Consider the following 24,774-nt stretch of genomic DNA (forward strand, 5'->3'; position numbering starts at 1 on the left):
CGCCTCGGCCTGCCCAGCCTCTGACTCACCAGACTGGTGGCCAAATAGCTGGAATCCTACCCACACCCACTTCTTCCCCGCTCCCCTAAGGCTTACAGGAGGTTGTTAGAACTAGGACTGCTTGGGAGTTACTGACCTGGTGGCCACCACCGCTCCCAGGTCCCTGCTTCTCTTAGGTGAGTGCCCTATGGCCTTGCCCACAGCCCTCCACAGGGCATGGCAGGGCGGGTGTGACTGACCCTTGCCCTCTGGCAGTTCAATGCCACTGGTCTGGGACGGAGGCTGGCACCCCAGAACTCTTGAACCTGCTGGGAAGGGTTTCTGTGCTATTGGGTCCCAAGCTTTGGAGGGACAGATCTGGTCTTAGGAGTGCTGCCCCCCGGGAGCCACTGCCCACTCTCCTCCATAGCTGGGGTGACTCAGCCCAGCAACCATGCCAGGTCCAAGTTAGCTGAGATGGGGGAGGAGCAGAGAGTGCTGTGGGGAGAGGAGCCCAGAAATGGGAGGGGGGAGATTCTCCTTTCACTTTCCCTTCAACCTCAGAACACGCAAAAGAGCCATAGAAGGTGGAGAGCCCATCTTCCTTGACCAGACTGAGCAGACTGGACAGGGGCCTGGCCTGGTCTGGCCCTGGTGACTGGAGAAAGGGGTGTATCTGGGGTACAGAGAGCCGGTTTTGGTCAGGGACCGGGAGTGGGGAAATGGAGGCAGAAGGAGGTCACCAAAGGGCAATCTCAGGGTGGGGCAAGTTGGTACTGTTCCAGCCAGGTGGGACGCAAAGGCCATGGATGCCTGAGGGCCCCCTCTGTGCCCCAGAACAGCCATGGCTCCAAAGCGCAAGCCCCAGGTGCAGCGTGAGGGTCCTGAGAAGAAGAAGGGGCGTCAGGGGGCAGAAGAGGAGGACAGTTTCCGCTCCACTGCCGAGGCCCTCAGGGCCACACCCACAGAGAAGCGCATAGCCTAAATGGACCCCCTGTGCCCACTCAGCTGCAACCCTGGGACCCAGGTAAGCTGTAGTCCCCGGCCAGTCCCAGTGCCTGCTCCCTCTTGGGTACAAATACACTCAGACCTCCTTCCCTCCCACTTGGCTCTGGCCAAATAGCTCAAGGCTCCCAAGTAAACTGTGTTCTTGCAAGACCCCAAAGGTCAGGCAGGGCTATATCCCATCAGATCCAGGTGGGTCATGTCTGCTCTTCAGACCCCAGGACAGGCCCCTGAGCTTCTCAGTTTTCCCCCCACGACACTTAAGGCAGTGTTCCCAGACAGGGCCTCCTCTGACACCCCAGTGCAGTGTGATTCCTGTCAGCGTGCAGCCAGGTACCCCATCCCACCCAGGGGCGGCCGGAGCCAGCCTGCCCTCCGCACACCCCCTCTGGCCACAGATGCATGAAGACTATGACTGTACCCTGAACCAGACCAACATTGGGAGCAACAACAACAAGTTCTACATCATCCAGCTGCTGGAAGAAGGTGACTGCTTTATCTGCTGGAACCGCTGGGGGCACGTGGTGAGTACCACCCACCCACCCTGTGCCCGCATCCTCCCCACCTCTCCCTGCTCAACGCATGCCCCCTGCTCCCCGGGGTCCCCACAGCTTACTCAGGCCAAAAGGCCACAGCCTCTGACTGTGCCCTGCCCCACCTCTGACATCCAGGGGCGCTCGGCACAGGGCCTGCACAGTAGAGGCCAGCAAACATTTACGGCGGGCACTGTGGTAGGCACACCTCTGAAAGCTGTTGCTTGCCGGGAGAGGTGGGCCAGTCAAAACTCAGCCGCTTCATGTCACTGGAGGATGCACAGAAGGACTTTGAAAAGAAATTTCAGGACAAGACCAAGAACAGCTGGGCAGAGCGGGACCACTTTGTGGCCCACCCCAGCAAGTATACACTTATCAAAGTACAGAGAGAGGATGAGGCCCAGGAAGCCATGGTGAAGGTGAAGTGGCCAGGGAGGGAGGGTGGGCCTGGGCCGAGGGAAGGGACAGCCACTGCCCAGCTGTACACCCTCAGGCACAGGCCTTCCTCTCCGGCCTCTGTCTGGCCAGGCCCTGCTCCAGGTGCAGGTGCCCTGCCCAGCTGCTCCTGCCCACATGTTCCCTCTACCCCTAGGTAGACAGAGGCCCAGTGAGGACCGTGGTTCAGCAAGTGCAGCCCTGCTCCCTGGACGCAGCCACACAGAAGCTCATCACCAACATCTTCAGCAAGGACACGTTCAAGAATGCCATGGCTATCATGAACCTGGGTGAGGGGAGAGGAGCCAGGACGGGTAGCAGGGGTCTGGGGGTGGCAGGGCTGTGGGCCTGACTCCCCACTCTCCCCATCCCCCCAAATGTGAAGAAGATGCCACTGGGGAAGTTGAGCAAGCAGCAGATTTCCTGGGGTTTGGAGGCCTTGGAGGCAGTGGAGGCGGCCCTGAAAGCCCCCGCAGATTGTGGCCGCAGCCTGGAGGAGCTGTCCTCCCACTTCTACACCATCATTCCCCACAACTTCGGCCGTAGCCAGCCCCCACCCATCAACTCCCCGGAGCTTCTGCAGGCCAAGAAGGACATGCTGCTGGTGAGGGTTGGCAGGTTGCAGGCAGTGGGGTTACCAAACAGATAGATGGGGCAAGGGAGATGGGGGACAGATAGATGGACTGCGATGGGCAGGCCGAAGGACAGGGGAGGGGAAGGCCAGACAGATAGATGGGGTGGGGCTGAATAAGGTGGGGTGGCCATGGTCCTATTTATGTGGGAGGGGGAGGGGAGGCCCAGGGTCAAGGGGACACACAAGCTGCCAGTGCCCATCCCCTTAGGTGCTGGCAGACATCGAGCTGGCCCAGACCCTGCAGGCAGCCCCCGAGGAGACAAAGTGGAGGAGGTGCCACACCCACTGGACTGAGATTACCAGCTCCTCAAGTGCCAGCTCCAGCTGCTGGACCCAAAGGCGCCTGAGAACAAGGTGGGCCGGTCCCCACAGAGGAGCCGAGCTAGCAGTAGGCACTGGCCCTTTGCCTGTCTGCCCTCCAGGTGCCCAGAAGAATCCCTCTCCTAGGGCCTTCTCTCGCTGTGTCTCCAGGGCCTGAGGAGAGCTCTGGGACTGCGGGGGACAAGTGGAGGTTAGTCCATACATTGCTTGCTCTTGGCACCCAGCTTCTTGTCTCCCCGCAGGTGATACATACCTACTTGGAAAAGACTGGCAGCAAGTACAGTTGCCCTGCTCTTCAACATAGTTGGACAGTGAACCGAGAAGGGGAGGTGAGGAAGATTCCCTCCCCACGATCACTACCTTGTCCCTTAGGGAGATGACCTTGGCTTATCTTCCCTTTAGCAAGTTGGTTGAGAAACTCTGACCAGTTTCCACCAGGCCTAGGTCTTGTGCATGTGTGCATGAGTATGTGAGTGACTAGGGAACCCTTGGCCTTGGTCATACTCTCTGATGGCAGACAGAAACACCTGAGCTTGGGTGGCATGACTCTCCCGGTTCCCATCTCCCCCCCTAGGGAGATCAGTTCCAGGCCTACGACAAGCTGGGTAATCGGAAGCTACTGTGGCACGGCACCAACATGGCTGTGGTGGCCGCCATCCTCACCAGTGGGCTCCGCATCATGCCACATTCTGGTGGCCGTGTTGGCAAAGGCATCTACTTTGCCTCCGAGAACAGCAAGTCAGCTGGCTATGGTGAGGTGTCCCTCGGGGCCAAGCCCTGAGTGGGTATGGGGACACTAAGGAGTATGGGGCCCATTACTTGTCCCACCTGCGGTGGATCCAGGAGAGGACCCCTCGGATAGTTACTGACTAGAGAGCTCAGTGGGGCATCCTGGGGGTTGGGGGACTCAAAGGAGGCATCCGCTGGTCAGCGACAGCTTCCTGGAGAAGGTGATGCAGATGGGATGAGTGTGCCAACCTGACCTGGGAGGGGGTGAAAGAGGAGCCTTCAAGGTAAAGCAGCCAGGGAATGGCACGAAGCCTGGGAGGCTGCGGCAGGTCAGCACCTCCAGGCACGGCCTGATGACAAAGCTTAGAGCAAATGCCTAGCGTGGGTGTGGGGCTTGGGGGCCCAGGAGGATCAAGGGAGCCTTATTCAGAGAGCGATGGGGAGTACAGTTGAACGTGGCTGCAGCCGTTGGGAGGGTGGCAAAGGCCAGAGGCTGCAGGGAGGCTGTGTTCCCATCCAGGCCAAATGTGATGGGCCCCCAGCCCAGGGTAATGGAGGCGGAGGAGGAGAGAATCCATGAGAGGAGTATGTGGGAGGTGGGATGGGCAGCATTGTGGGAAAGGGTTGAGGGTGTCTCCAATGACCCCCAAGTTTCTGTCCAGAGGTGTCCTCACTGAGGTGACCTGCCCCTACTGGCTCCTCAGCCCAGGTTGACCTCATTATTGGAGAACACTACCCGCCCCCACTCAAGAGAGCAAGGTCGGAGGATTCATCCAAGAGCAGATGGAGCTGAAGGTTGCTCAAGGCCAAGGTGTCCACTGGGAGGACAGAGGAGCCTAAGAGGGAGTGGAGGGTGGCCTCAGGAGAGCATTGCAAGGGGGTCCCAGGGTAGAGGGTGAAGGATGCCGTGGCAAAATCAGCAGAGCAGGCCTGAAAAGCCCCCACCCCAGATATGGTCACTGGAAGGCCATTACTGACCTTGGTGAGGGTGGCAGACGCCTGGCCTCTGGGAGTTGAGGAGTGGAGGAGAGAGGGGGGAGGGAGCACAGCCAGGACAAGGGGCCTGGAGACATGGTTGGAGGAAGGATGGGTACTTTTCTGGGCCGGGGCAGCAAAGCCAAAGGAGATAACAGTGCAGCAGAGAGGAGCCCAGGGAGTCAGGCAGAGAGCTGGTCTGCCTACCCTGAGCCTCCCTGTGTCCCCCAGTTACTGGCATGTCCTGCGGGGCCCATGACATTGGCTACATGTTCCTGGGTGAGGTGGCACTGGGCAGAGAGTACCACATCACCATCTATGAGCCCAGCTTGAAGCAGCCACCCCCTGGCTTCGACAGTGTCATTGCCCGTGGCCACACAGAGCCTGGTGAGTCCCATGAAGCTGGACAGGCCTAAGGATAGAGGTGAGGCTGAGATGGAGCAGGATGCTTTCAGGGAGGAGGTGAGCAAGGAAGGGGCGTGTGAGGAAGGAAAAAAAGACGCAGGATTCTTCACTGTAGTCATTCACTTTATCATTCAACAAACATTCACTGATTCAACAAATCTTTCCTGGGCATCCAGGAGAGCTTCAAAGAAGAGGTGTCATTGACTGAGCATTGAAAGATGAGCAGGCATTTCCCAGGCAGAGAAATGGGGGAGGAGATTCCAGGCAGAAGGCCCAGCCTATGCAGTGGTTTGGAGCTTGGCAAGGTGGGAATGAGCGGCCACTCCCTGTGGTAGAAGTGGAGAGCACAGAGGGTAGGACTTACCGGTAAAGCCAAGGACCAGTGACCCTTGGGTCATCCATGGCCCTTGCTGTGCCCTGCAGTTCCAACCCAGGACACCAAGCTGGAGCTGGATGGCCAGCGAGTGGTGGTGCCCCAGGGCCAGCCCATGCCCTGCCCAGAGTTCAGCAGCTCCAGCTTCTTCCAGAGCGAGTATCTCATCTACCAGGAGAGTCAGTGCCGCCTACGCTACCTGCTGGAGGTTCGCCTCTGAGTTGTCTGCCCGACCCGCCTCCCGTCCACCGCCAGGAGCTAGACCATCATTCTCAATCTTCCTCCCATCCCTGGTGCCCCCATATCACCCTTTCTTGCTCTCAAATCTCCCTCCTGTGTCCAGACAGTGATCCCCTCTCCCTCTAATCCTTGGTGGTCCTGGCATGGCGGTGGCCTCAGTCTCTCCTCCTAAGGTGATGGGTGTGATGGACTGGCGTTATTACTGGGACACGGATACAGCAGCCTATTCAAGCCTGTGTAGTTAGAGAAGCACAGGCTGAGAGTGGGCGGGTCCCACATCCACCCGGGCCATCCACCCTGGCCCAGACTGTCCATCCGAGAGAGGCGTGATCACCGAGGTGGGCTGAACTTCAGACATGCACAGGCAAGTGTATTAAACATTGTATTGGCTCACCCCCTGACCTCTGCTTGTCTGTGCCAAAGCTGCACCAGGCCTGGGCCTCCTTGCTCTCCACAGTGACCCACCACACCACATAGCAGTTCCAGCCCCACTCCAGGGAGTGACCACTCACACGGGTGGACGTGGGTTGTACACACACTCCCACCCACCCTGGTCAGTCTACATTGGTCACTGCAACAACCGGCCTCCTCTGATCATTGAGCCTCCAAAAGGGACCCTCCCCATCAACTCAGAACTGTTGGTCATGTGGGGACCCACCTGGTGATTCTGTCCTTTAGCCCAGACATGGCCAGGCAAATCAAGCGTTCCTTGTGTCTTGGCACCAAACACCCATGTGTGTCTTCTATGTGAATATCATAAATGAATTGAGAATATCTGCAAGGGGTGCAGCTCTGCTGTCATGAAAGGAATGCTAGTTATCACCCAAGTTACCCTGTCCACAAACAAGGGGTGCAGATGCTAGACAGCAGGTCAGGGTCCAGTGCAGTGTCACACACCACATTTAGTTGTCATGTCTCTTTGGTCTCCTTTCATCTGAAACCATTCTTCAGCCTTTTTTTTTTTTCCTTCATAACTTTGACACTCTTGACACTACTGAAGAGTACAGGTCAGTTGTTTTATAGACTGTCTCTCAGTTCGGGTTTGTCTGATGTTTTGTAGTGATTAGATTCAGGCATTGTAGTTTGGGCAGGAACATTACATGAATGCTGTGTCCTCGGTGCACTATATCAGGAGGGACATATCCCATTCTTGGTGATGTAAATTTGGTTGCTCAAGGTTGTGTCCACCAGGTTTCTCCACTGGGAAGTTACCATTTCCCCCATTTGTAATTAATCAGTAATCTGTGGGGAAATATTTTGAGGTGTGAATGTCCCATTCCTCATCAACTTTCACCCGCTAGCTTTAAAATCCAATGATGATTTTTACCTGAAATCGATGACTTGAATCGATTTTTGCTAAGATGGTTGCAAATGATAGTTATCTAATTTAATTCCATCATTTCTTCTATATTTATTAATAATAGCCCCCTTTGTTTATTATCAGTATGGATTTGTGGGTTCCTATTTTATGCAATGGGTTATAATCCATTACTGTTATTATTTTGATCCTCAAATTGTCCCAGCTTTGGCCAGCAGAAGGTCCTTCAAGCTGACTGTGTCTACATCATTTTATGAGCACTTCCTTATGTTCTGGTATCACACGATGTTCCAGGCTCATCTTGCACAAACCTAGAATCAGCCATTTCTCCAAGGAGCCCTGGTTCCCTAGAGCAGGAAATGGTATTTAGAATCCAAGATCTGGGCAGTAGGTATGCTCTTTGGTACTGGGTGTCATTGCTTTTCAGTCCCGGTAGCAAAGAGGGCTAGGAAATATGTATATGTAAATAAACACATCTATCTGTGTCTGTTTCTCCAATTCCAATCCAACACCATATGGTCTTTCCATTCTTCCCCATATCCATAATTTTACTCCCTTCCCCAACTGTCAGAACTTTGGTTCTCATCAACATCAATATATTTACTTATTTGCTCAATCCCACACAAAAAGCAGTTTCAGAATTGCTACACCCAATACCATTGTGAAAAACTTTCTAAGTAGAGCTCAAGATTTACTGAATCATTCAAGATTATCTTTTTGTCTTTAGACTGAGGGTCAATGGTCAAAGCAACAATTTGAACACAGGTTCAAATGTTACTTGGATTAGTTATTTATTTCCCTTCAGTGTGGTTATATTATTCATTTGAAATGCAGGTAGGTTCATTTGCTTCTATTTATATTCACTTTTAGGGTTTTTCTCATCTTTGTTGATTTATTTTTTTCAACACGTAGAGAGCATTAACATGGTTCTCAAAAGTCCAATCTATCCAAATCTATGCTCAGAAGAGTGTCCTCCTAGCCCTCTCACTCCATGCCCACCCACCTGCTGTAGTTTCTGGTTTATCCTTCCTGCATTTCTTTGGAAAAAAACCAAAAAACAAAAACAGACAAACTACAAAATGTTTTGTGTGTATTTTTTATTTTTTTGGCCGCACGGCATGCAGGATCTTCCCCAGCCAGGGATCGAACCCGCACCCCCTGCAGTGGAAGCATGTAGTCTTAACCACTGGACCGCCAGGGAAGTCCCAAGGTGTTTTTTGTTTTTTTTTTTAAATAAATTTATTTATTTATTTATTTTTGGCTGCATTGGGTCTTCATTGCTGCACGCGGGCTTTCTCTAGTTGCGGCGAGCAGGGGCTACTTTTCGTTGTGGTGCGCGGGCTTCTCATTGCGGTGACTTCTCTTGTTGTGGAGCACGGGCTCTAGGCGCGCGGGCTTCGGTAGTTGTGGCACACAGGCTCAGTAGTTGTGGTGTGCGGACTCCGTAGTTGTGGCACACAGGCTTAGTTGCTCCGTGGCATGTGGGATCTTCTTGGACCAGGGCTCGAACCCATATCCCCTGCATTGGCAGGCGGATTCTCAACCACTGCACCACCAGAGAAGCCCTTGTTTTGTTTTTAATTTATTTATTTTATTTATTTATTTTTGGCTGCATTGGGTCTTCGTTGCTGCGTGCGGGCTTTCTCTAGTTGCAGCGAGTGGGGGCTACTCTTCGTTGCAGCGTGCGTGCCCCTCACTGTGGTGGCTTCTCTTGTTGCGGAGCATGGGCTCTAGGCGCACAGGCTTCAGTAGTTGTGGCACGCGGGGTCAGTAGTTAGTTGTGGCTCATGGGCTCTAGAGCGCAGGCTCAATAGTTGTGGGCGCATGGGCTTAGCTGCTTCACGGCATGTGGGATCTTCCCAGACCAGGGCTCGAACCCGTGTCCCCTGCATTGGCAGGCAGATTCCTAACCACTGTGCCACCAAGGAAGTCCCTTCCAAAGTGTTTTAATTGCTAATTTAGTTGAATGATTTTGCAGGGAGCATGCACTCTCCAACCCACCATAGTCCCCATCCCTCCCTATTGCCTTCCCCAGTCCCCTGTTCTCATTTGCTTTCCCACCTGGCCTTGCTGAGCCCTCCCCAGACCCTGGTGGCTTGGGGGCTGCCCCAGGCCTGCAGGCCTAACTGGGCAGTGAGAAAGCCAATGCTCTCTCCTTTTTCTGAACCAAGACCTCAAGAATCCAGCTTCACCTCCTGGAGGCAAATGCCCACATTCAAGTTGTGGTCAAGTACAGGAAGTGGTGCCTGTGTGGATAGAGCTTAGGAAGCAGGCGACCTGGTTTCCAGGTATAACTTGGCTGTGTAATCCAGAACACATTCCTTCCCTCTCTGAGCACCAGTTTTCTCATCTGAATAATAAGAGAATTGGACCGGGGCCCTTTGAATTCCAGCAACAGGTGACTCAAATCCAGAGGTTCATGCCCTGTTGTCTGCCACCCAGATCTGTGCTGATGCGGACTGCGTGCCTGTGAGGGGTTCTAGGGGCACAGGCACAAGCAAGACACAGACAAGGTCCCTGCTCTCAAGGGGCTTGCACTCTAATAAAACAGGCTCTAAACAAGTATGTGCATAGATACGAAATACAATATCAGGTAGGAAAAGTACCAGGAAGAACAATAAAGTAGGGTTAAAGGAGTAGTGATGGGAAAGTGGAACAATTTTAGAAAAGATGGTCACTGAAGGCAGAGACCTGAATTAAGTGAGGGAGCAAGCCATGGAGAGATCTGAGGCAAGGGTGTTCTGACAGAGGAAACGGCACATGCAAAGATGCTGAGGTGGAAACCAGTTTGACATGTGGGAGGACAGGCATGAAGACTGTACGGCTGGAAGTATGGGAGGCAAGGAGGAGGCGGGTGAGGTCAGAGAGGTGGGGAGAAGGCCATCTCAGCAAAGAGGAGGTGAGATTCTATTTTGATGATGGGAAGTTTTTGGAAGGATGAGTGCAGGATCATGACCTGATCTCATTTGTCTTTAGAGGGATCCACTTCAGCCAGCTATGTAGAGAGTGGATCTGTGGTGTCAGTCAAGATCCAATCAACAAAAGAGAAATCACTCTATGTATTCCAGACAAGAGGAATTTGATACAGGGAAGGAATTGAATTACCAAAGGGGCTGGTAAGTCAACCCTGGGATTAGCAACAGCAGGAAGTTGCTACCACTCTTAGGCTGGAAGAATGATGGTATTCCAATGCCCAGAGGCCAGGGTCACCCAGCAGGCACCAGAACCCCAGAGGGGACTGCCTGAAGGGAGCCAGGGCTATGGAGAGAGAGGATGTCCTCCACAGAGGCAGATCCAGGCTGAGCATGAAAGGGAAAATACCCTGGCTTCTTCCCTCCTGCCACCCTCCAGCCTTCTGCTGGTAACTTCCATTGGCTGAATTTACCCAAAAACCAAATGACAAAGGAGCCTGGGAAATCAGTTTCTTAGAAGGCAGAGCAGTGCTGTGGAAGATGGGAATGGATCTAAGGGCAAACAGACAAATGACCAGCACAAGGTGCAGAAGCAGAGGCCAGGACGGGTCTGAAATGGTCCAGGTGAGGGGTGATAGTGGCTGGGAGCATGGTAGTGGTGGTGAGAAATGGCTGGATTCAGACACATTGATGGATTGGATGTGGTGTGTGGAGGAAAGGGAGGTGTCAATGGAAACTTCTGAGATGGCATTTACTAAGAGGGGGAAGACTCTGTGGAGCAGATTGGGGTGGGGGGTCATGAGTCAAGTCCTGTTTTGGGGCATAGGACTTTTGAGATGCCCAGTAGTCCCTGTACTGGGGGTGATGTTGAAGAGACAGCTGGAAACCCAAGACTGGGGTTCAGGGGAGAGGAAGGAGCTTCAGACACAAAGGCAAGCCATCAGGGTATACATGGGGTTTTGCCATGGGACTGGGTGACACCACCTGGGGGGCATATGCCCCATTGGAGTCACATGGCTTTCCCTGAGACAATACCTTGGTGGTGGGGGGTGCAACACACTGACTGGCCAGGACTGGGTTTCGTGCCTAGTCAGGAATGTGATATGAAAGGTGAGGGTCTTGCTCACCCAAACCACATGTCCTGAGTTGGGAAGAGGTGGCTTCCTAAAGAAAACTCAGAGTGTGCTTAGCAGAAGGGGACTTGTTTGCTAACAGCAAAAACAAAACAAAACAAACAGCAGTTGCTCCCTAAGGGTTCCTCTCATTAATTCCACAGTGTCTTGAAGCACCTATTCTGTGCCAAGCTAATACCAGCTGAGCAACCTACTATGTGCCAAGTCCTGTGCTTTTCCCCTCACTTTACCTAGAGAACTAGCCCTCCTGAGGACCAGAGGGTACCTAGGGGTCTCCCAGCTCCAGCTCTCGTCTCACTGGTACCTCAGTTTCCCCTCAGTACAAAGGCTGAATGATCCGATTAACCCCACTGATGGGGATGGCAGAAGACAGCAGATGTGGGGGGTGGCACTTCCCACCCCTGGAAAAGGCAGAATAGGATGTGGCTGACTCCAAAGCCCACACTCTAATGTCCTGAGTCTCACTCCAGCCTGTGTCTGCTCTGGGCCCCCCTCCCGAAGCACCCACAGCACTTCCACAGCACAGCCTTCAGCCTCCAGCTGGCAGCTGCTAGGACCCAGGGGGCCGGCGCCAGGCCCTGCCCCTCCCTTGCCAGCTCTGTGTGTCTCCAAAGGGCAGCATCAAAGTGACAGCCAGTACCATCTCCAGCAGGGGCTGAGTTGCTGGGGTGGAGGAGAGAGCCACAGTCCCAGCCTTGCACACTTCCATGGGGCCGGCCAAGCCCCCAAGAGAATGGCAGCCTGGGTGTCTGAGCCAGCGCCTGCGCAGCCTGTGAGGTGAGAGGCTAGAGGACCAACGGACGGGTGATGGGAATGGGGCCGGGGGTGGCGAGGGGCGGGGGGGGGGGGGGGGGAAGCTCCATTTCGCTCTCTGCATCCCAGCACAGGGTGAAGCCTGAGCGCTCGAATGGCCAACGCCACAGGGCTGAACGCACCAGAAGTCGCAGCCTCGATGGGGTTGATCCTGGCGGCTGTCGTGGAGGCGGCAGCACTGCTGGGCAACGGCGCACTGCTGGTTGTGGTGCTGCGCACGCCGGGACTACGCGACGCCCTCTACCTCGTGCACCTGTGCGTAGTGGACCTGCTGGCTGCCGGCTCCATCATGCCGCTGGGCCTGCTGGCCGCTCCGCCGCCGGGGCTGGGCCGCGTGCGCCTGGGCCCCGCGCCCTGCCGCGCGGCGCGCTTCCTCTCGGCGGCGCTGCTGCCCGCCTGTACGCTCGGCGTGGCGGCGCTCGGCCTGGCGCGCTACCGCCTCATAGTGCACCCGCTGCGGCCTGGCGCGCGGCCTCCGCCCACCCTCGTGCTCACCGCCGTGTGGGCGGCGGCGGGGCTGCTGGGCGCGCTCTCCTTGCTCGGGCCGCCGCCCGCACCGCCCCCTGCCCCGGCTCGCTGCTCGGTCCTGGCCGGGGGCCTCGAGCCCTTCCGGCCGCTCTGGGCGCTGCTGGCCTTCGCGCTGCCCGCCCTCCTGCTGCTCGGAGCCTACGGCGGCATCTTCCTCGTGGCGCGCCGCGCTGCCCTGCGGCCCCCGCGGCCCGCGCGCGGGTCCCGGCCGCGCTCCGACTCTCTGGACAGCCGCCTCTCCATCTTGCCGCCCCTTCGGCCTCGCCCGCCCTGGGGCAAAGCAGCCCTGGCCCCGGCGCTGGCCGTGGGCCAGTTCGCAGCCTGCTGGCTGCCTTACGGCTGTGCGTGCCTAGCGCCCGCTGCCCAGGCCGCCGTGGCAGAGGCGGCCGTCACCTGGGTAGCCTACTCGGCCTTCGCGGCTCACCCCTTCCTGTACGGCCTGCTGCAGCGCCCTGTACGCCGGACGCTGGGCCGCCTCGCCCGACGAGTGCTACCCCGGCCCCCGCGGGCCTGCACTTCGCGGGCCTGGCACCCGCGGGCCCTCCTGCAGCACCTCCATAGACCTCCAGAGGGCCCTGTGCTAGGCCCTTCTGGGACACCAGAACAAGCCCGGGATTTGGCAGGAAGGGAGAGCCTGAGCATGCCAGAGGCCACGTGAGAGATGTCTCCCAAGGTGAGCCGGGACTGGAGAAAGCAGGGTGGTATCACAAAGGGCCCATCCATCCTCCAGCACAGCTTATGGCAGGTAGCCTGCCTGCACTTCTGGCTCTGGAATGGGAGAAAGGGGGCCTGCAGCCTAGTGAGGCCCAGAGGCTTCTGGGAGCTAGGAATCCTGAGTTCTGGGCCCAACTCTGCATGGCCTTGTACACAGACCTACCCTTCCCTAGGCATCAGTTTTCCCATCTGTACCCTGGACCATCTCTAAGGGTTCCTCCAGCTTGGGTGATCTGGACACTCATGGATGATCCCCAGGCCAAGGAAGCAGCAGAGGTGGGCAGGATCACAGAGAAGAGGGCCCTAATGGCTCACAGCCAAAGGGAATGGGCCAAGTAGGGCAGGGTCTGGGTTACAGCCACAGCAGGAGGAACCAGTGAAGCGACATTCAGAAAGACCTCCCGCACATCTGCACCAAGGAGAGGCTGGACAAAACTACTGGAACTCCTCCATCAGCTTCTAAAAATGCCCAGAAAACAACTGGATCACTTTGGTGCCAGAGGCAGGAGGCTGGACAACATGACCGCCCAAAGAGCCCTAAAGCCCCAGAACTGGCATGTGGAAGGGGCCGAGGCCCAGCTGGGGCTGATGGAGTCACAGATGGGGGTCCTCTGGGATCTCAGCTACACCCGTTTTCTGGAGGTTTTGCCAATACCCACAGTGTTTCACAGCTTCCTGGTCTCTCAGAATATTTATTCAAAAACAGGAATTGAAAAAACTGTACAGAGTGTCTGCTGCTGAGAACTCGGCCCCTGCCCCCATGCCACTCCCCCAGCTGCCTGGCAGTGACCCCACTTCGGGTTGCCCTCTGCCAAGCCCAGCCAGTCCATTCCAGTCAAAAGGGTATCAGTGGAAGCAGCAGGAATCTGCAGGGAGGTGGGGAGAGAAGCATGGCCCCCAGCCACCCCCAGGCCTCCTCCCTGATCCCCACAGGGGGACAGGAGGCAGGGAAGCCCTGAGGGATGGGGAGTGCATGAGTGACCCCCCCCAAAGTGGGGGCACTTAGGATGCTCCCTGCATCCAAGCACAGAGCTAGAGGGGATCAAGACCCCTACCCTGGGGCTGCTGCAGCTCCCCGAACCCTGGGCCAAAAACCGCCCCCACTCCGAGAGCAGGAACTCCCACAGACCGGGGCAGGGTGGGGGGTGCATCCATGCGTCTGGGCATTAGCGGTGTTTGGGACCCCCCCCTCCCCGGGGTGGAGTCTCCTTGGGCAGATAATGGAGGCAGCCCCCTGCCGCAGTCCTGCCTGCCCCCGTGCCTGTGCCTCGGCCGGCCTCAGTAGGGGGAGAATTTCTGCCGCTCAGCTTTCTTGCTCCCATTGGCCGCTGCCATCTTGGCAGTGTAGGCCGCCAAGCCTGGCGGTGGCCCTGGGGAGGCAGGTGGTAGAGCCAAGAAGGGTACAGGCTTGAGGCCGATGAAGTTGGAGAGGGAGATGGCGTAGGGCGTGCCCAGCAGGCCTGGGGGAGCGGTGGGCAGGGCCGTCAGGGGTGGCGAGAAGGGGGCAGGCAGGTCTGTGGGGGCCGAGCCGGGTGTCGCCCCAGAGGTAGACTTGGCCGTTTCTAAACTGGAAAGAGGGATAGAGGGGGAAGATGAAGGGGAAGGTGGGGGGTGAGAAAGGAGGCAATGAGGGCAAATGTAAGGGGTGAGATTAGATGAAAAATAGAGAGGACTTGAGAACAATGACCTGGGGTGGGTGTGTTTGAGAAGAAGATGGGAAAGGTTGGAAGAGCGCGGACGGGAAGAAAGGACAAGCAGATATAGCACTGGGTAAGGGGAGAAATGGGGAGGCCGAAGACCCAGGGAAAAGAGACAGGGTTGGAGAAACAGGACATGGGGGACAGATGTAGGGGGAAGATGGGGCAACACTGAACAAGTGTGGCAGGGTTAGGGGAGGCAGAGGACAGGTCCAGGAGAAGGGAGGTCAGCTCTCCCCACCCGACCTGTGCCTTTCTCAGGCACAAAAGCCCCATGACCTGTGATACCCCACCCCACACTCACCAGGCAGTGATGAGGTACTGGGCCAGGGCGATGGACACTGGTGAACCAGTGATGGTCACGTGCCGCTCACCAGCGCCCTCTGCTTGGTTCCCGATCTTGATATGTGCCCCTGACATCTGCCGGATCTCACTGATCTTGCTGCCCTGGCGCCCAATCACGCAGCCAATCAGCTGGAGAGAGGGTGGAATTCAACCCTAGGTGAGGCCCAGACCCCCCGGGCCCCCCTACCCACCCTCAAACCACCCCATCCCGTCCTCACGTCGTTGGGAACCAAGAACTCCTGTGAGCTGGTCTGTGTGCCAGGATCCAGTCCTGCTGGGGGGAGAAGAGGGATTGGGCGTGAGTCTGGACCTTTGCTGCTTCCCCATGTCCTTTCCAGAGGGGCTGCCTGGTCCCTTGGGATCTGCCCCTGCTTCCTTCTGCAGGGACTGCTCACCTGGCACCATGCTGGGTGAGGCGAAGGGGACTGCATGGCCCGAGAGCTGCTGGAGCTTGGTGACCTGTGCCAAGAAGAGAGGTCAGGAGTCAGAGGCAGCTCAGTTCGGGAAGGGGTGCCTTGGGCTGCGGTCACTCACCTCAGCTGAGGTCACAGCCCCATACTGACCCTGGACGGAGAAGCCCTGTGGGGACAAAGTGGGTAAAAGGGGGTTACTGTGATAGATCAGGGCAGTTTGGCCAGAGTCACCCCTCCCCACCTCTCCCTGGACCCCCCCATTCCTTCTTCCATCCCCTTCCCCTTCTCCAGTAACACATCCCACCCCTCCTGCTGTTCCCCCTCACCTGGTTGGTGGAGAGAAGGACAGTACCTAAGGAGAGGCTTGGATGATATGGGATAGTGGCTCCTTTGGGTGGGGACTGGAAGGCACAAATGGGGAGGCTCTATCAGGACCTTCTCAGGCCCCCTTGACCTCCCCAAGGGCCCTGTGTTCTCAAGGCCCTCCCTATAACCCCCAGGTAAATGCAGCCCGACATCCTGGAGCTTCTCACATCCATCCCTGCAGCCCTGCTCTATCCCCACCTGGTGTCACATGCCTAGGGTTTGGGGGCCTGACAAGGCAGGCCCAGGGCCCATCCCTTGCCCTCTCTCCCTGCCCCAGGGCAGCACCTCCAGGATGACAGCACAGATCTGGCGCACACACAAGATGATGGCATCAGGCACCCCAGAGACGGTGACAGCACGCTCTGTGGAGTTGGGGAGCAGGTCCCCTGCCACCTGCACCTGGGCACCTGTAGTCTGCAAGCAGAGAACGGGGGCCACTTCCAGCTACTCCCATAACCCAGAGCATGCCCAGGCTCGGAGCTCCCCACAGGACAGGAGGCTGTAAGCCCAGGTCTCCCCTCGAAACTGAAGGGTAAGACTCTCTTGGGGTGGTATCCCCTTCCCCTCACCTCTCGGATCTCCTTGATCTTGGTGCCAGCCTTCCCAATCAGCGAGCCACACTGGCTTGCAGGGATGACAAGGCGCAGGGTCACTGGAGGTCTGGAGACATTCCCTCCATTTGCAGGAGCAGCGCAGAGGTCCTGGGCAGGAAGACTGGGTTGGCCGTGCATGCCCCTGCTGCTCCCCCTCCCCTGGAGCACCTTCCTGCTGGGGGATGAAGGAGGGAAGCCTGCCCGCGTCCCACTCCAATGAGAGAACCCTGCTCTCAGCTTGGCCTTCCATCCCACCCGTAGCCACTCTGTGGAGTCAGAGTCCTGTTCCTCCCGGGGAACCACCCGTGGCCCCCAGCCCCTCAGACAGCCACAGACCTCGTCCAGCTTGAAGGCAATCATGGAGACTGCATGGAAGACGGCTGCTGTAGATCCGGTGATGGTGGTGATGCGCTCAGGGCAGGAGCCCTCAGAGATGGTGATCCGGGCGCTGCTCTGTGGGTGCAGGACAAGCACCAGGCAACGGGGCTCCTTCTCTGCTTCCTGGCCAAGAACTTGCCTGCCCCTCCACTCACCAGGCCCCAGCCAAGGCTGGAAACGGCCACCTTCTAGGGGCACTCACTGGTCATCCCAGATGGTGGATTGAGGGACAAGGTGAGGCAGGCATCTCCCCTCCCCTCCAAACCAGGTGCCCTGGGCTCCTCTCCCAAACTCCGTCCTCACCTGTTCCCGGATTCGCTTTACAGTCTCTCCTTTCTGCAGGAGACAAAATGGAGGCAAAATAGAGAATGGCTCTTAGGCCAAGCAGCCGTTGCTTCCTTTCCTGGACTGAGGTCTCAGGTTGAAGGGGACATACAGAACAGAACGAGGTACCTACCTTCCCAATTATGCTGCCCACTTCCTGCAAACAAGACAAGAGTGGAGTCAGCAGGGTATCAATACCCCAGGCCCAGCGCTTTCCCCTACTTGGGGTAGGGGCTCTGCAGGAGACAGGATACCCAAGATCAAACTCCCTCCCAGAGGACCAGGTCTTGCCTCGTCTTGCACTTTGCCCCCTCCTGAGCCACAGCGAAGCACTCCCCCACACGCACTTACTTTCCCATGCATCAGCATCCGCAGCGTGAGGGTGATGCTGAGCTCTGGCTCCTCCTCCAGCCCCGCATCTGAGCCGCTCATCCTGTCAGGCGGGGCTGGGGCCGAGGCTGCCTGGGAGTGCGTCCACGCTGTGGCCTGGCCGGCTCTGCGGGGGCAGTGGGAGATGGGTTAGAGAAGAGCTCAGCTTTCTTTCAGGTCCCTTGCCCTTACATGGGAACCCCAGAGCCAAGCTAGACAAACTTCCAGAGCAGAGAGACAGCGTGGACCACAAGTTTCAAGTGTCACATTGACCAGTTTGCTGTGTGCAGCTCACTAGCTGTGTAAGCCTGGCTGACATATTTAACCCTTCTGAGCCTCAGCTTCCCCATCTGTAAGAAGGGGATACCCAGTCCAGTCCCCAGAGTTATGAGAATTAAAATGAGATAGGTGCATATGTGATAGGCACCCAGTTTCCACAAGTATCCTTCCCTTCCCCTCGTACGTCAGAAGAATTAACTATGGGAGTCCAGAGAGGGAGCCTCCTACCTGACCTCTTGGAAGAGGGGACCCTTGTGGATTGGCCCTTGAAGGTTGGGTTAAAATCGAAACGTTACTTCAGACAAGAGGCATTTGCGTCCAGGGACCAGAGCCCCTGCTGGCTAGAGCCTGGAGGAGCAGCTGGAGAGGGAGCTGGAGCAGCCACGGGGGCCATGGGAGGTCTTGAAAGGTGGGCAGAAGTTAAGGTAGTGAGGCTCCAGGAGGGTGGGCTGCACCTGTCCACTAGAGGTCACTAAAGCAGAGGCTCCTGCGGACAGCTGTGAGCGAGGTTCATTCAGCACTGGGGGTGGGGGTAGGGGTGGTGTCTGGGGACCAGCCGTGTGCACGGTGGTTTTCTGAGCCCTCTCCTATGTGCTGAGGAGGTTACAAGTGTCCGGGCTGGCCGTGTTCCCAGCCTGGAGCACTTTCTACTGTACCAGAAACAAATCACTTGGACTATTGAGTCTCAGTGTTCTTACCCGTAAAATGGAGGGACTGCTTCCCCCTTGGAACTGGGTGATGGGTAAGAAAGGGATTGGGGGGCTGGGGAATGTCAAGGCCGTTAACTGATGGAAGAAGGAGGAGCTGGAGATTAGCTGCTGGGATTAGCCCAGCCACCAGCCCTCCCCACCCGACCCCTTTTCATGCCCCAACTTAATCCTGAACCTTAATCCTGCTTGGAAATCCCTCTCCTCCAGCGGCTGTCTCCCACCCGCCAAGGCTCAGCTTTGATGGGGAGCTCACTGGGGAACCAGAACCCGAGCAGGAAAACAGGGAGGGGACCAACTGGTGCCAAGTCTGAGCCAAGAGCAAGCCCTAACCCTATGAATTCCTACTGCCTGGGAGGGGTGGGGGGGATGAGTGTGCTGGGCTCGAGCACCCCAGAGACCCCTGGGCACCTTCCTCTTCAGCCCCCTGCCCTATCCTGACTCGAGGGTCAAGGGTATGGAGCTCTGTTCAATGCCCTCTTCAGAACCCCCCTTGCTAGCCTGAGCGTGGGCATGGAGGAGGCGGGGTGGGGCTCCCAGCCTGGCTGTCTCTGGAAGCCACTGTATGGCCTGAGATCTTTATTTCTTCATCTGTACCATGGGGGTGACAACCCTGACTCCCCAAACACCCAGTAACTGTTGCCTCCCCAGCACCTGCTCCTCCCTCCGCTTGAGTTCTGTCCATCCGCTCTCCAGATGTCAGAGGTCAACAGTGGATGCAGGGCCTGTGCTCTGTGAGCATCCTGGCCAGCCTCATGCTGGCTGCCCTTGCTAACATTCCCCCAGCTGCCGGCAGTTCCCCCAGCAAAGCACTAGTGATGACATGCTTAGTTTCTGTTGCCCTGGCCAGCCCGGGAGCCCCTTAGAGAAGGAGCCAAGGCTGCCACCCTCTCCTTGTGTTCCCAGAGCCAGGCCGGAGGAGTTACTCAGAACACACTGGTTATCTGAACAGATGAATTCACCAAACAGAAGGGGAGCCTGGTGCCTAGAGAGGGTCTGTAACCTGCCCAAGGTCACAGAGAGGTGGGACCTGGTGGGACTAGCAGGGCCCTGCCTGCTAGTGTGAGGGCCTGTCTGCTTCCTCTGTCTGGCTGTCCTGTCTGGGTCTGTCTGTCCTCTTCCGGGGGGGATGGGGGCAGCTCTTCAAAGGTGGGGAGCAGGCTTTAGTAGTCTCTCAGACCCCTGCCTGGTTAGTAGACATGGGTTGTGTTTAGAAAGGACTGTACTTGTCCAGAGCCACATCTTAAGCTCCGGAACTTTCTGGGGCTCAGGGACCTCTTTGGGGTGATAACCAATGGGAGACCCGACATTGTCCCCATACCATTTGCACATCAACTTTTGTGGGCAAAGGCTCCTGGGAAAATAGGGCAGAAGGGTTGGGATGTGGCCAGAACTAGGGCTCCTGCCCTGAAAAAGGTACCTGGGTTTACAGCAGAGCCCCACTGCCCCAAATTCAATGGGTGACCTTGGCCAGGCCTGCACCTGACCTAGACCTCAGTTTACCTACCTGTGCTATGTGTGTGTGTTTGCAGGAAGGGGGTGGGGGAGGGGAGTGGCTGGTCTCTCTGTGTCCTTCCTGTTTTGATAGACCCTCAAGGTCTTTCCTCTCTTTAGGGGAGAACAAGGGGTCTTGATACAGGTCTCTCTAATTATTCTCCTAGAGCCCTAAGAACAAGCAGCCCTACTAGGCATATTGGCTCCCCTTCTACCCTTACAGGGGCTCTAGGGAGTTGCTTGCTGCTCCAGCTTGGTGGGCCCTAGGTCCCTGCTGGGCCACCCACATGGCAGCCACGCATCATGCCACACTGACCTCCAGCTCACCTCTGGGGGTGCCCAGCCCCCTCTGGTCAGCAGGGCTCCCTGGCAGAACATACCAAGCTCAGACCAGGCCTCTGACCTCGGGCGTTCCCTTCTTCTCCCCAGACCCCCTCCCCAGATCCAGTGCCCACTCCTTCTGTCTCTGGCTTCCTGCCACTCAGGCTGGAGGGGGCGGGGGGTGGGGGGGTGGGGGGGGTGACAGCTGTGTAAGCGATGGCGGCTGCCCCTTCCTGCCCCTCCCCCCCAGCTGTCTCTCTCTCATGACAGCTGCCCAATCAAAGGGCCGGGGGCTTAGCCAGCTCCCCCCCACACGCAGGGATCAAGTGTCCACCCTGGCTTTGTTCTGGAGCAAGAACAATCCGGGGGAGGGGAAGGCTCCTGGGGCCAAGCAACTCAAGTGGACTGGCCCGCCCCTTGGGGGATTCCCTTGGCTCTAATAGCTAGAGTGTCTGGACCAACTAGGGCTTGTAGACCCACCTGGACTGGGAAGAGAGAGAAGGGTCCAGTCTCCAAGTTCATCCCCCACCTTACATCCCCCAACAGTCCCCAACCTAACAGCCTCCTTCTATTCCTACTCCAAAAGCAGCCATGCTGGCCACACCCAGTGATGCTGGAGAATGGCTCAGGGCATCAGGCGAAGCAGGGCATGGCGGGGATGGGGGGTGGGGGAATGGACCCTGGGACCGGAGGGGTTCAGCACTGAGGGATCCTGACTCCCCTGCCCATCCTTTTCTCTGGGCATGCTCACCCTTTCTGATTAGCTAGGCCTCCAGAAGAATTGCCCCAGCATCCTTGGATCCATATGCCCAGCCTCTCAGCCTTACAGCCTCCCAGGATGGCCATTCATACCTACTTTATGGGAGAGTCGGGGGAGGAGGGGCCTGGAGGGGAGCAGCCTGGGGTCCATGAGCTCCAGCCTCTGGTTCCTTGACCTAGAACTGTCCTGTAGACTCAGTACTAGGCAGAGAAGGGAAGCTCTGACAAGCTGGCTGGTGCCAGAAATGCTACAGCCTCCTTAGAGCATCATTAGGCAACCCCTCAAGAGTCCTCACAGCCAAGGGAAACCAAGGCAGGCCCAGGCCCAGACTGGAGTCCAGGAGAAAGGGTACATGGTACAGCCCCACGCACTGGTACCCATCCCCTCACTGTCTCACCCAAATTGAGAAAGGTCTCTAGCTTCCATTCTCCATGCTGGAGACTGGGTCACTCTGCTGCTCAACAGCCATCCTTGGCTCCCCAGTGCCCAATGAATAAAGCCTGATCTCCATAGATGGGCACTCAAGGCCCTTCGTGGTCTGGTCTCTGCCAACTTCTCTTGTCTCATCTCTACCCCATCCCCCACACACACCAGACTGCAAAACACGCCTAGCACCACCAGGCCTCTGGGCCTTTGCCCAGGCTGATCCTAGCTTGAAATGCCCATCCTCCCCACTCTGTCCAAATCCTTCTCAGATGCTGCCTCCTCTGTGAAGCCCTACCCAACCTTCCAAGTCAGATGGTATCACTCAGGCCTCTCTGCCCCTCCAAGATGCCTGCAACTCAAAGAGGCCCCATTTGGGCATTTCTGAGCCTGCCTTTCCACTACACAGAGTTCCAGGAGGGCAGAAGCTCCTCCAGGAGGGCAGGAGCCAGTACCAGTCTCAGTGTGCAGGGAGAAGAAAGGGCTCACAGGGCCCAGAGGCATTAGAGACCAGCGATGGGGCTAAGAATCCCAGAGAAGCAGTGACAGTGGGGTGAGAAGACCCAGGGCTCAGGGGACCAGCCCCATGGGAGAGTCAGGATCCGCCTGGACAGGGTTCCCAGTTCCCATTCCTTAGCACCCCCAGCCCCTGCTCCTGCTGTGTCTCTGGGTCTAGGGGCTCCCCAGGCGTTATCACTGGGGTGGGGGATTTGCACTTTGCTTTGAGACTTCTGGAGGCCCTGAGTGGGTTTCCCCATGGCGAAGGGGGGGCTGAAGGAAGAACTGTGGTGTGGCATAGGTTTCACAAAATCGGGCTCAGACTGTCATAGCTGGAAGGGCCTCATCAGAGGGGAACCTGAGGCCCAGAGAGGAAGGGGCTTGTCTGTAAGGCTACATGAGAATGAGAGGCAACTGGCAGAGCTGGCAGAACCCCAGGGTCCACCTGTGCAGCTCAGAGCTCTTTCCTCAAGAGGTCAGCGCCACTAGGCAATGGGGATGGAGGCTGGAGGGGGGCAGTGATGGGAGTAGGGAGGGTGGGCAGAGCCTGTCTGGGGACAGAGGGCGGGGCAAAGCCAGCCTCCCTGTGGCCTGGGCCTGCCAGGGTGTGTGGGCCGCCTGCTCCCAGCCCCCCACCCTGAGCATGCAAGAAGAACAATCCCCTTGTGTTTGGGCAGCCTGAGCCTGCATGCTGATGAAGGCTGGGGGGTGGGGGCTGGGATGGGGGCGCCTTGGAGGTTGAGGGGGTTCCAGGGCCCGGAGGGGCTAGGGGACCTTCAGATGGGAAAAGGATAGGGTCCCAGGTGCTGGCTCTGAAGCAGTGAGGGTAACCCCAGGAAAGAGTGAAGGCTGCAGTTGAGGTTTAAGGTCCTGGGGAGTCACTGGGGGTCTAAAAACTCTTTGTAGGAGAAGAGGAGCCCCTGGGGACACATGCTCTATTGGTCCAGCATGAAGGTGATCATCCTGCGCTTGGTGGGAACTAAGAGCCCACATTCTGGAAGGAGGGAATGCACCTGGCCCTGGGTGCATCCCCTTGAAGACCACTCCCCAGGGTGCTGGAGTCGGGCGGGGCACTGGGTGCCACAGGTCCCAAGATGGCGGGCCTGGGATAGGGGACTGAGGAGGCGGGTACCTCCCTCTCCTGGCCAAGCAGGCTCCAGGGCCAGGCTGAAGTGACTAGCCAGAGCCCCCGCACCTCCCAGAACTCCAGCTAAGAAGCTAGGTCAGAGCTGAGGGGCTAAAGAGCCACAGGGCACGAGGGACCACTCCGAGCCCCCAACGTCATCTCCACACACCCCTGGCCTGGAGGTCTGTGTCTGGCGCCCCCAAGGACTGCAGAGAATGGGAAGGGGTGTGTGCTGAGCCAGGAACTGCAGGGGAATGGCAGATGGGGACAGAGATGGAGCAGAACCAGAACCCAGGGCAGGAGGTCGAGAGAAGAGCAGGTCCAAAGGACAGAAACAGCAGGTGGGATGAGGGCCTCAAATCTGGGGTCTCAGGTCCAGGAAACCCCTCCCTGGTACTGGGGGCTCCTCTAGCAGACCAGCGCCCCCCACCTGTGCAGGCCTGGGCCCGTGTGGGACAGGGAACGTGTTCCTCGCAGTCTCCCAGTCTCCCAAACCCGCAACCCCAGCCTGTGGACTCAGGCGCGGGCTCCCCGCCCCCCGCCGAACCCCCAAACTTCGCGGCCCGCGGTGCCCCGCCCGGCCCGCGCCCTACCTCGCTGGGGCTGTCCTGCGGCGGCGGCGGCGCGGCGGCTGGGCCGCTCAGTCCCACATTGTCCCCGGGAGAGGCGGCCGCTCACAACTGCGAGTGACATCAGCTGCGAACAATGAGGGGTTTGACAGGCGCGGAGCCCGGCCGGCCCGGAGCCCGGCTCCGCGCCCCCCCCCCACCCCCGGCCCGCCCGGCCCGGCCCCTCCCCGCCCCCTCCCCGGATCCGATTACAGCGCGGCGGGCCCGCCCCAGCCGCCCCAGTGCCGCAGCCGCCCGCCCCGCCCCGCGCGCCGCGGTGCGCCCCGAGCGGCGGCCGCTTCCGGGAGGGCTGGGGCGACCGTACCCCGGCGGCTCCTCCAGCCCCCGGGAGTGGGGGTCGAGGGGGTTGGTCCGGCCTGAAGCGCGGTCCCAGCCACGGTCCTTCCCGCGCCACCCGCGCCTACGCCCCGCTCCCAGTCCCTTAGCTCTCGGCCAGCCGGTCCTTCCGTCCCGGGCCGCCCGCCCGGCGACTCTGCCGAGCCCCCTGCTCCCCCATCTCGGCCTCGGCCCCGCCGCCAGCGCCCGCGCTGCCCCGCTCCGGCTCGGGTCCCTCGGAGCTCAAGTTTCGACCCTCCGCCGGGTCGGGTTCCCGGCGCTCCTTGCTTCTGCGCCATCCATCCCCGCGCGGGGCTCTCGCCCACCAAGCCCCGCACCCCTCAGCCACCCCCAGCTTCCGCGAGGCCCAGCCCTCGTCCGTCAGGACAGGTTACCGGACCAGCTGGAGGAGGCGCCTGTGAGCGGTGTGACCCTGTGCACCCGCCCCGTGATTCCCCCAGAGCTACCCCCAGAATTCCTTTTTGGGCTAGGGTCGCGAGGGACGCGGCGCAGTTGAGTACTCGACTAGGGAAGGGGTAAGAGTAGGGGGAGCAGCTGGGCGGTTCCCAAGCTCTCGCTTTCCCGCACCGCACCCCCGGCTGCCGCGCCCCCTGGGGCGCAAATCTACCTCCCCCTCTCCTCCGTAATCGGCTCAGCCTGGTCCCACTGACCTCCACCTCCCCCTACAGC

The 24,774-nt window shown here is 58.2% G+C and overlaps 3 protein-coding genes across 8 annotated transcripts; 2 read left to right on the top strand and 1 right to left on the bottom strand.

Annotated features, from left to right (window-relative positions):
- Nucleotides 1-154: 154 nt before the first annotated feature.
- On the top strand, nt 155-6,573 carry PARP3 (poly(ADP-ribose) polymerase family member 3). The gene is given in 12 exon segments (XM_061196905.1): nt 155-176; nt 822-1,006; nt 1,383-1,512; nt 1,752-1,936; nt 2,110-2,242; nt 2,330-2,556; nt 2,795-2,849; nt 2,852-2,940; nt 3,150-3,236; nt 3,482-3,659; nt 4,843-4,998; nt 5,440-6,573. Coding segments are annotated over 11 exon segments (1,593 nt in total). The 5' UTR covers nt 155-176; nt 822-823; the 3' UTR covers nt 5,610-6,573.
- A 5,326-nt stretch (nt 6,574-11,899) lies between these two features.
- Nucleotides 11,900-18,143, top strand: GPR62 (G protein-coupled receptor 62). 4 transcript variants are annotated; one of them, XR_009701612.1, is made up of 4 exons: nt 11,900-13,006; nt 15,474-15,681; nt 16,146-16,400; nt 16,554-18,143. XR_009701612.1 is itself a non-coding variant. In XM_061196910.1 (2 exons), the coding sequence occupies exon 1, from the start codon at nt 11,900-11,902 to the stop codon at nt 12,989-12,991; it is 1,092 nt and encodes a 363-aa protein (XP_061052893.1). In that variant the 3' UTR covers nt 12,992-13,006; nt 15,211-15,461. The 4 variants fall into 4 exon arrangements, 1 of the variants encoding a protein (XP_061052893.1); XR_009701613.1 differs by having other exon boundaries at nt 15,474-15,565; XR_009701614.1 differs by lacking the exon at nt 15,474-15,681.
- Nucleotides 13,731-23,887, bottom strand: PCBP4 (poly(rC) binding protein 4). Of its 3 annotated transcripts, none has more exons than XM_061196908.1 (13): nt 23,734-23,887; nt 17,515-17,659; nt 17,297-17,320; nt 17,143-17,175; nt 16,798-16,914; nt 16,438-16,569; nt 16,154-16,282; nt 15,829-15,903; nt 15,624-15,668; nt 15,485-15,548; nt 15,308-15,360; nt 15,049-15,218; nt 13,731-14,614 (listed from the first exon to the last, which is right to left on the bottom strand). In XM_061196908.1, exons 2-13 carry the CDS (start codon nt 17,593-17,595, stop codon nt 14,326-14,328), a joined length of 1,212 nt encoding a protein of 403 aa, XP_061052891.1. In that variant the 5' UTR covers nt 17,596-17,659; nt 23,734-23,887; the 3' UTR covers nt 13,731-14,325. The 3 variants fall into 3 exon arrangements, with proteins under 3 accessions (XP_061052891.1, XP_061052889.1, XP_061052892.1); XM_061196906.1 differs by having other exon boundaries at nt 15,308-15,363; XM_061196909.1 differs by having other exon boundaries at nt 14,542-14,609; nt 15,308-15,363.
- Nucleotides 23,888-24,774: the final 887 nt, after the last annotated feature.

Source organism: Eubalaena glacialis, chromosome 7, assembly GCF_028564815.1.
Source record: "Eubalaena glacialis isolate mEubGla1 chromosome 7, mEubGla1.1.hap2.+ XY, whole genome shotgun sequence".
In the NCBI taxonomy this organism is placed as follows: domain Eukaryota; kingdom Metazoa; phylum Chordata; class Mammalia; order Artiodactyla; family Balaenidae; genus Eubalaena; species Eubalaena glacialis.

What these genes read in the sequence shown, in the direction of transcription:
- GPR62 (XM_061196910.1), top strand. Translation starts at nt 11,900, where the DNA reads ATGGCCAACGCCACAGGGCTGAACGCACCAGAAGTCGCAGCCTCGATG.
- PCBP4 (XM_061196906.1), bottom strand. Translation starts at nt 17,595, where the DNA reads ATGAGCGGCTCAGATGCGGGGCTGGAGGAGGAGCCAGAGCTCAGCATC. An exon ending in GGATGCTGATGCATGGGAAA is followed by an intron (nt 17,321 to 17,514) that starts GTAAGTGCGTGT and finishes TCTTGTTTGCAG; the next exon opens with GAAGTGGGCAGCATAATTGG. An exon ending in TAAAGCGAATCCGGGAACAG is followed by an intron (nt 16,915 to 17,142) that starts GTGAGGACGGAG and finishes CTGCACCCACAG; the next exon opens with AGCAGCGCCCGGATCACCAT.